The sequence below is a fragment of the Xenia sp. Carnegie-2017 genome, unplaced genomic scaffold (assembly GCF_021976095.1).
Source record: "Xenia sp. Carnegie-2017 unplaced genomic scaffold, XeniaSp_v1 HiC_scaffold_14, whole genome shotgun sequence".
Taxonomy (NCBI): domain Eukaryota; kingdom Metazoa; phylum Cnidaria; class Anthozoa; order Malacalcyonacea; family Xeniidae; genus Xenia; species Xenia sp. Carnegie-2017.
In genome coordinates this window covers 9,889,108-9,898,914 of record NW_025813447.1, presented here as the reverse complement: position 1 = coordinate 9,898,914, position 9,807 = coordinate 9,889,108, and the positions used below count along the sequence as shown (strand labels likewise).

General features: G+C 34.0%; 2 protein-coding genes across 4 annotated transcripts; both read left to right on the top strand.

The window, feature by feature from the left end:
- The first annotated feature begins 743 nt into the window (after nucleotides 1-743).
- Nucleotides 744-3,207, top strand: LOC124433707. Of its 2 annotated transcripts, XM_046983508.1 has the most exons (4): nucleotides 744-932; nucleotides 2,089-2,163; nucleotides 2,302-2,586; nucleotides 3,157-3,207. In XM_046983508.1, the coding sequence occupies exons 1-4, from the start codon at nucleotides 929-931 to the stop codon at nucleotides 3,192-3,194; spliced, it is 402 nt and encodes a 133-aa protein (XP_046839464.1). In that variant the 5' UTR covers nucleotides 744-928; the 3' UTR covers nucleotides 3,195-3,207. The 2 variants fall into 2 exon arrangements, with proteins under 2 accessions (XP_046839464.1, XP_046839465.1); XM_046983509.1 differs by lacking the exon at nucleotides 2,089-2,163.
- A 4,711-nt stretch (nucleotides 3,208-7,918) lies between these two features.
- On the top strand, nucleotides 7,919-9,378 carry LOC124433700. 2 transcript variants are annotated; one of them, XM_046983496.1, is made up of 3 exons: nucleotides 7,919-8,022; nucleotides 8,099-8,464; nucleotides 8,634-9,378. In XM_046983496.1, the coding sequence occupies exons 1-3, from the start codon at nucleotides 7,983-7,985 to the stop codon at nucleotides 8,831-8,833; spliced, it is 606 nt and encodes a 201-aa protein (XP_046839452.1). In that variant the 5' UTR covers nucleotides 7,919-7,982; the 3' UTR covers nucleotides 8,834-9,378. The 2 variants fall into 2 exon arrangements, with proteins under 2 accessions (XP_046839452.1, XP_046839451.1); XM_046983495.1 differs by having other exon boundaries at nucleotides 8,607-9,378.
- The last annotated feature ends 429 nt before the right edge of the window (nucleotides 9,379-9,807 follow it).

Sequence of the window (9,807 nt, the reverse complement as noted above, 5' to 3'; positions counted from 1 at the left end):
GCGATGATGATCTTCAGATCTTTCTATATAATCGTCATGGACCATACGGTCTATACTACACGGTCAAAACTATTTGTTGTTTTGAAAAAGGTTTTTCTATATTATTGACAGCTCTCGCTCACACAATTTCTTTTTCTTATCTATAACGAGCTAAATTATCAAAATTTTATTCCTTAAGCTTGGAAGAATAAAGTAAAAGAACGCTAGTGATTGAATGTACTGTATAGCAATCATACATTGATAAAGACTGGAGAAACTGTATCTGTAAAGTAGATTTATTGTACACACATGATGTGATGACATCAATTAATATGAAATCAATTAGCCGTTGAACGTTTTCCTATCAAAACAACTGGGAAAATATGAAATACCCAAGTCACTTTACATCATGCTAATTAAAACCCACCAGAAGTCGTCAAAAACAACTCCGGACATTTATAAAAAATAGCAAGTTTTAAGGCGTGTTATGTGCGATCACGCATGCGTTTCTGAAGAACTTGGGGTGGGACAACTTCCACTGTATTTTTCATGAACCTACAGGAACCTTCGAGCATTAAAAAAGTTTTACGACTTGATCAATTTTACTTTACAGAAATCAATAAAAGCATTTTTTTTTCTTGCATTGCGTGTTGTTGCGTAAATAAGTTATGAAGGAATGCTAACCTCAACAGCGCAATACAGTATATCAAAATAACCTAAAGAGTATTCATCCTTCTGCTGCACCATTATTTGTCAAAGGAAATGGTTAACCCAACAAAATAAAGTGCGGTTCACCATGCAGTGAAAAACAAGTCTTGCATCATTATAAATATAAAAAACGCAAACACCATAAATCATTTACAAGTGTTCAAAAGTCAACGAACAGTTGCTTACATCGAAAAGAAAGACGATTTGCAAAAAACGATCAACCAATTTTTCTGCAAGCAAAATGGGTAAGTTATACATTCTATTTGTATTTCTAATTGCACGATGAATAAGTATTACTAGGTCAAATTTATCGTATGCACTTCCTGATGACTATTTATGCGCCGATTTTAAAGCACCATCGAGTAGTGTTAACCTTGTATAGTAGCCAAAACTATGTGTCGTCGATGCATACAATGTATAGATTACATATTGTTTTAAATTCTGCAACAATTCGCTGTCGCGTTGCGCAATTGCGCTAATTAAACAAAGAAACAGCATTGTATAAAAAAAATTGTTGAAAGAAACAGCACGATTGTTTGTTGTATACCATGCTGATTGCCATTACCAATTTATTCAATCGTTTTTTCGTATTCAATTTAGCTATAAAATTTGTTACAATAATGACCCTTAATCAATGATCATGAAGCATTATGTTTGACAAAGTCCTCGGTGTCAAAGAATCTCTGTTGAAGTAATTCCACAAAATTCTTTAAATGAACCTAGAGTAGAGACGTTCACATGAATTAAGAATATAGCATAGGGTCAATTTTTTTCACACACGGTTTGATATGTACATGGTTCAACAGCGCAGGAAGTATGGATACAAAACATTTAAAATTTTTTTTGTAAACTATGCCCTAAAAAGTTAAGTAAATGACATTAAAAAATATCATTACGGGAAGTTACAAAGGACAATAGGGCCAATAGGGTGAAGTATCATTTTGAATCCCTGCATCTCTTAAACAAATTGTTGATGAATATATCGAATGATCAAATAATATATGTATATTGATTATTGATATAAAAAGATAAGAATAATTCACACCACTCTTGACCCCCAATGACCCGATGTTTACATTTGTGTCTTTGTTCTTTATCACTCTTTGTAAGACGCTCATTTGAGAGCAACATTCATTGCATTGCTATAAAAATACTTTTAACACTGTACCATCTCCAGTATGTTGGGTTCAAAATAGACGTTAGTTTTAGTATGACTTACAAAATGGCTTATCAATTTGTATAAAATATTTCATAGTTGAGCAAAGTAAATGATAGCTGTAATTTTAAATTCATAATGCGTTTATGCCTTTGGTTTTGAATTTAATAAAAACTTACCAATCAATTGGCAGTTTTAATATATTTTGCATCAGGTACTGATTGCGCTTTTATCTTTCATCACAGATCGATATTTTTTAAGAAGTAAAAAGGAAGTTTATGTTATTGTTTTAACACTATGCCAGTTCTGTGCAGCAGCAGGTAAACATACAAAACTAAACATGTTGAATTTACTGATTGTATAATGAAATAGTCGTTCTTCATTTTTCATTTGGTTTCTCATAATTGAAAATTGTTCGTCCACAGACAAGCCAAATTAATATGTACTTATATTTCCAGCCAAGAAAACGTGTGAACCTCAGGAAGATGTTGTGTCCATATACAGTGACAAATTTGACGAAGCCCCCCCTCAAGGCTTCGGACCATATTTTATCAAAATACACCGCTGTGCAGAATATTCACAAACTCACTATCCGTCGAAACCAGTGAGATGGCAAAAGATAGGCATCGTACTGAGAGATTCACTGACGTTTAAATATTACGAATACATTTTACATAATCACACCAAGTGTAAATGCTCCACCAATTTAACAGTCTTTCAATACAACAGAGAAAGGCGTGTAGGTAAGTGAAAACATACATAATATTACGTTATAGCACACCCCGAACTTAATTCCCACCGAAAAGATTAATGCTATTCCATAAGCTTTTCATTTCATTGTTTAAGCAAATTTTATTATTTCACCATACAGTCACGGGGAATGCACCTCTTATCCTGCATACTTGTCCACTCCCCGAAGTGAGGGATTTTGAGTAATATCAATTGTACGATAAGAACAAGAAAATGCATGCGCTGATTGGTCTCTTGCCGAGTTTGCAATTTGCATTAGCCTTTGCATCCGACCAGAGCTTATTCAATAAATTCAATCAAAAATAATTTGCAAATAATCAATCAACGATAATTTGCAAATCAATCATGAATATATATAGAGAATGAATTAGAAGTTTTTTTTAATATTTATCTGTTTTGCATTACTGTTAATTTATAAAAAGATGTTTTACGCGTTTGCACTGGCTCATTGCAAAACCTCAAAGAGTGAGATCTCTCGACCATTGGTCACGGGCTTCCACTCATCTGCTCTCGAGAGATGTCAATGTCAAGAAATAATAGTTTTCTGTTTTGTTCGATTTCAGCTGTGAATGTGATGTTAGGGTGCTCTCGGTTCAGATAGTCAAGAAAGAGAGGACGTGATCGGAGGGATGAAAAGTAAAAACAGTCGTCAACTTAGCGTCGGTAAAGTAGTGGTTTGAATGAAGAAGGACATTTATTAAGCCAGGATTGTTCGTGAGAGGACATGAATATATCAGCAAAGAGAGGGCCCAATGGACTGCCCATAGCCACACCATCAATTTGCTGGTACATTTTCCCGTTAAAGATAAAGTGACAGTTCTTAACAGCTAGAGAGTAGTTTTCAAATTCTGTTGCAGTGAGTCCGTTGAAGTACTTGTGGTTGTTAAAAATGCTATTGGATATTATGCGGATGGTTTCGTCAACAGGTATGTTAGTAAATAGGGATACGACATCAAAACTAGCAAGGACAACATTACTGGAGTTGATTTCGCAGTTTACGATTTCTTCGACAAAAGAGAAGGAGTTTTTGATGATAAAGTTGCTTGTAGTGAAGGGTTTTAGGAGTGGGATAAAAAACTTTGCTAGTTTATACGAATAGTGATTAATGGAGGAAAGAATGGGTCTGAGAGGGATGTTACATTTATGTATTTTAGGAAGACCATACAATATACCTATTCGTGAACCAGTAGGGTAAAGTTTTTTGTAAGTTTCTTGGCCGATAGATTTAGCATCTTTCAACTTTTTTAATAAAGACTTCACTTGATTTTCTCGTTGTAAAGTGACTTTTACTGGATCTCCATCAAGAGGTTGAAACTTTGTTGTGTCAGATAAGAGTGTGTTCATTTTCTTTATGTAGTCGTCTTTGTTAAGTATTACGATGCCATTTCCTTTGTCAGGCTTAGTGATGAGGATAGTTCTGTCGTTTTTTAAACTATTTAAAATGTTCAAGTCTTCTTGTGAGTATAGGAAAGGTGGTGGGCTGTAACTTGGAAACCTGAGTGGGCAATGTCTTTTAATTTGCATTTGATCGAGTCTGGAAAAATCCGGATGATTCATTAACAGGTTCTCGTTTAAGGCGGTTGTAGAGTTTTCTAAGGGTGTTAGGAAGGTGCAAATGTTTAACATTTTCGGTGGGACGGAAAAGTTTAAGCCTTTTGAAAGGATTTCCTTCTCTCTGTCAGTAATGAGGTGGTTTGAGAAGTTGAACACCACTTTATCAGGGTCGATTGGGATGTTGTTGTCATGTTTGGATGTGAGACGGAAAAGTTTGCGATCTTGGATATGTTGATGTTGCATTAGTTTTCTTGAATTTTCACGATCGGAGACATTCTTAAGGTGTATAAAGTCAATTTTGGAGATTAGTAACGCCAGGTTGGAGTGTGCTTGTGTTAGTTGTGCTGAGAGGACGCGTATGCGAGCGTGTTTCCCGTTTATTTCTTCTTGAAGGAGTTTATTTTTGCATTGGCGATAAGCGCTAGAGTTTTGTAAACGATGACTAGCTACTTTGAACGACAGGAATCTTGGTATCACAGAGCGCTTTCTGCATGTCGTAAGAAAATCCAAGTCGAGTTTGGCTTTTCTCAGCTTAAGTTCAAGTCGTTGGAATTTTCTAAATGCTTCGAGTGCTCCATTATTATAGCGATTATTTAAAATAGTAGCGAGAGACTTGCCGAGCGGAAAGCGAATTCGTGTTCATTACGACAATCATACATAGCGCCTGACGAAAACAACCATGTTATTTGCCTAAACGCACGCACTTTGATAGTTTGTTCAACACAATATCACAGATGACAATATTTAACTAATTAAGGATCTCTTTACCGTTCGGCTCATGCAAACAAAAAGCTTTGTTTGGGACGAAGTGTAAAAAGTAGTAGCTTGTTCAACAAACGTCGAACAGTATCTACATTTTATATGATTGACAACAGGGCAACAAAAATGCAGGAACATCCTTCAAAATAATTATATAATTATATATAACTCTAGTTGAGTGGGCGCATGTCTATAAAACTTACAGGAGCGGAAAGTTGAAATTAAATGAAGATATGATCTTGATATGAACACCGCACTGCATATAACAATCTTTCAGCGGAAAGTTGGTTGAAATATCGTATAAAGACAAGTATGGAAACTAGCCAGAGAAAAATTTGATCATGATTTAGGACATGCAACAAGCCGGAATATGAAATATAACTATTACTGTAAAGCAACGTTAACAGCATAGTAAAAGAAAAACATAATGGACATAAGCTAGCAGCAGCAGCAGACAATAATTGTTGATACGAAAAAGGAAAAAACATACCCAATATGTGTTGACAATGTTAAGCAAGCCGCATTCTGAAAAAACAAATAGGGTGTGACAAATGTTTTCAAAATTAGAAATGATACGAAATTATCATTATTATGACCATCGCCCCGCGAAGCTAATTTGTTGTGATAAACTATTTGGCAAACCATAGCAGCATCATCCATGGGAAAAACTTACTGAAAAAGAGAAAGAAATAGTCGCTACGGCCAAATTTTTACAGATCGTCGTCAAGATATGTTGGTATGCAGTTGACCATTATAACATGCACTTGCTATTGAAAATAAACTGAAAATTTTTATTAGATGTGTTAAATGCATTTTTTGTCCAATTTACCTTCAATCGACATAAAAATACATCTTTTCACATTCATACAATAGCATATTGCCAGAATTTATATTTAACTTCATTATTTTATTTAAAACGTTCAAAATGATAAGAAAAATTAAAGGCTTTTTCACTAATGAAATAATCATCAACATAAATAGCTCTATAGTGCATTAAACAGAAGTAAAATATTTCTATTAACGACGTATCGGAGAGAAACTAATTATTAGCAGATTAATTTGCAATTAAATGGTTGCATAACACACCGCACCTAAAAACCTTGACCACTACCATGAGTGAGAAAAATTAATTCAAAAATATGAATCAATGACCATTCCGGTCTACCCACGGGTGATACACCACATTTCTAAACTTTTTCTTAACCATGCATTTAAATATTTTTTCACGTTGACTTCACACATGTTTCAGTTATATTCAATCTGCTTAATTTCGGAACTATGGCGGTCAAACCAAAATAGACAAAATGAGAATGAACGAAACAGGAATTCTTAATATTTTTAATCTTGATCGAGCTCATACAAACGAGATAATAATAAATTGCTCTTCACACAATTACTACATCCCGTCTCACTTCAATTGTATCATCGATTCTTTAATTTGGTATCATCGATTCTTTAATTTGGTAAAGAATTCTCCAAATATATTTTGTGGGAGAGCAATTCAGACCACCGAAGAATTTAATACAAAGTGATCTTAGAAAGTCCCACTTAATTAGCATCACATTCCAAACAAACAAGAGTGGCAAATAAAACCTCTTCCCATAATATTGATGTGAAGATGCTCTTTCAAACATCAAGGCTTCCGTTGAAGTGCCTCGCGGAGGATTAATGTGTCGAATTTTACACAGTTTAAGATGCAGTACACATTCTATATTTTTAATTTAGTTCATATAAGAACGTAAAGCGGTGGTTATTGTGCCATCATGGTCGTAGGAAGATCGATAATTAAGGAGGTTCACATTCATATGAGCATGTTATAATTTATATATGCATACATGAATGAAGCCTCTCAATTTTCAACCTTCGTATGGCCCAGGCGATACCGACAAAATGCAAAGTAACAAACGGCTCCTAAACATTACAAAATTATTAAGCTGAACAATGCATGATTATTTTAAATACAGTAATATTAAACAATTAACAATTTCGGAGCGTACATGAATCATCATAATTATGTTGCTGCAGCAATTCGCCCACAAAAGGAAAGGTTTGTTCGAGCAGTACATAGCTTCCTACCAAGTACTAAATCAGTCGAAGGATGTCCTTCGACGAGAAAAAAATTTTTTTTTCGGTGCGGTTACCATGGGAGGTCAAGCATACCTTTGATACAATTGAGTACGGTATAAAATAAGGCAGCATTTTGTAACAATACAAACAGGCATAAGCAGCAGATTTGTGAGGTGTTAAGTAACAAGAAAAGAAACTTACTTGTTTGTTGTATCTTGAAGTGAACTAGATTCTGAAAAAAATGGGTACGTAAAAATGCTTTGCAATTGTGACAGTCGTAACTATGATTGTAGACTTAATAAATATACCGTAATAGATATCAATTGACAAAATTTTCATTGCTAATAAAGATACTTTATTTGACAAGATTAATGTTAGATCACTGACTTGAATCACCTCGGACACACAAAATTAGTATAAATATTAAATTGATCGAAACAAACCTCTCGTGAAACGCTTTTTGCTTTAATAAAACACGCAATCTAACTTTATACAACGTAAAAATAGCGAGGAAACGGGCTCTTTGATTTAACAAGCGAACGTTTATCTTGTTTAGGTACCATTGCCAACTTTTCACAGGCATTATGGGTGGTTTTCGCATTTGTCTTATGCAGCAAAAACGTTAATGGAGGAAACAATGGATTAGGTAGGAAAACAAATGACTTTTATTATTCATTTACACAGCGACAGGTTTTTGAAGATATAGTTCACTTTATTGAATAATAACTTTTTTAATATCCAGCCCTCGAAGATGAAGTTGTCTCAATTTACAGCAAAAACTTCACAAATATTCCCAAGGACAGGGAGCCATTTTATGTAAAGGTTCATCGATGTGTACTCAACATGAAAGACGACGGTTACAATGTTCCAGGTCCCGAACGTTATCCTCAACCCACAAAATGAAAGAAATTGAGATTGTTGTGCCTGATTTAAAAACTACAAGAAGTTTTATAAATATATTGTCTACGATCACATTTCTTGTTACTGGAAGGAGTGGTCAGGCCAGCCAATGAATTTTGATTTACACAAGAACCTTACTTCAAACGAAAGTAAGCCAGATTACTGAATGTGAGAATGACGTTGAATAACCACAGCTTAACTTAAAACTTCATTTTGTTCTTACAGTTAACGAAACAGAATTTAAATCTAAGGTTAAATACAATCCACCAAACGTGAGAGGATGTAATGACTACTGCAAGAATCAACAGCCACGTTTTAATGTACACAGTGAACCCATGGCAGTTAATATTCATCAACTCTTCATACCATTCAAACAATGCCTGCCTGGTTGCAAAGCAACAGAGAACATTCTAAATGTTAGCACGAAACTCAAAAATGGCTTCTATAAGCATTTAAAGATCATAAAACATACATCTTGCAATCCTTGGAGTCCATCTACGCAATTACCAGCCGATAGCAATTTACTGGCTGTTATATTAAACACTTGGAAATCACAACGTTTGAATAAACATCAAAGGGGAAGTGATGCAGGTATGAATCTCTATGATATACTTGTAAGAAAAAACTACGCAAAGTTATGTTCATCACTTAAGAAGTATACTTCTTGTACACACTTGCATTTATGTTTCATTATTCTCTTTATTATTTCATTCCTATTAAAATTTCTTCACAGATATCAAACACATTTTGTTAAATAAAGGATTGTTCCTCTACATCACATCACCTAAAATGATGTTTGCTGCTTTCGTCCTCTCAATTGTCCTCATTTCAATACTTATTCTGGACTGCAATTTGTGTTGTCGTAAAAAAGGAATAATGTATTTGTTGATGACTTGTGGAAAGAATAAAGAGTGCGAAGATTGCATAAGAAGACGTCAAACCATGATCGAAATGGTTTAATAGAATGCTGAAAAGACACAAATCAAAAGAAATGAAGAATACAGAGAACCAGACTGAGTCATCAATAAAAATTGATGCAGACACAGGAAATGACCCCACAAGAACAAGACTTGAATTAGTTGTGACGTGGTCAGCGTAAATGCAGAAAAATTATGGGTACTAATACAATTAAATCTAACAAAATTAATATCAGCGTACTGATATAACTATGTTTTTCCTGGTATCTCGCATTTGAAGTAGCTTGTAAATCTCCGTTTGTCCATTTTGAGAATTATAGACACACCTTGTGTAATCTGCTACATGCTTATTTTTTATTTATTTCTTCTGGTTATATAACAAACTTGAATTTTCCTGTGGTCAAGATAGAAATTAAGGCAAAACATTCCGCTATAACAATAATATATGCCATCTAAACTTTATTCGATAAACTTTGTATTGGACGAACTTTCTACTGTATGGAAATAAGCTTTGTATTGAACAACTCTTTAACAAGCACTCTATTATAAGCTCAAAAATCATTATAAATAAAATTAGAAACGATTGTAGAGAGTCATATTTCACGGTCTCTATATTTGTCTGATTTAATCCATGCAGCAAAACCATTTCTGTCAAAAAAAACAGACATGTTGGAAATAATATACATACCTATTTTTTCTCGCAACATTACTATCGTAAAGATGTTAGCAGATATTATTGCGACAGATATTTGTGTCGACAAAACACTATACTTTAAGAGGTGATGTCATTGTCTTTACTATAAATATCGGCAGATTTTTTTTATTTTAGGCAGGATATGCTGTTCTGCTTTTTTGCTATGTGTTGTCAATCATATCCATCATTGTCATAGTATCGTTTGCGTAACAGAGAATTCGAATAAACCTATGTATGCTGGTGTATTTTTTCATCCATATATATTATAATTGTTATATACAAAATGTTGTCAAGAATATTAATGTCTTTTATCAATATTTAGC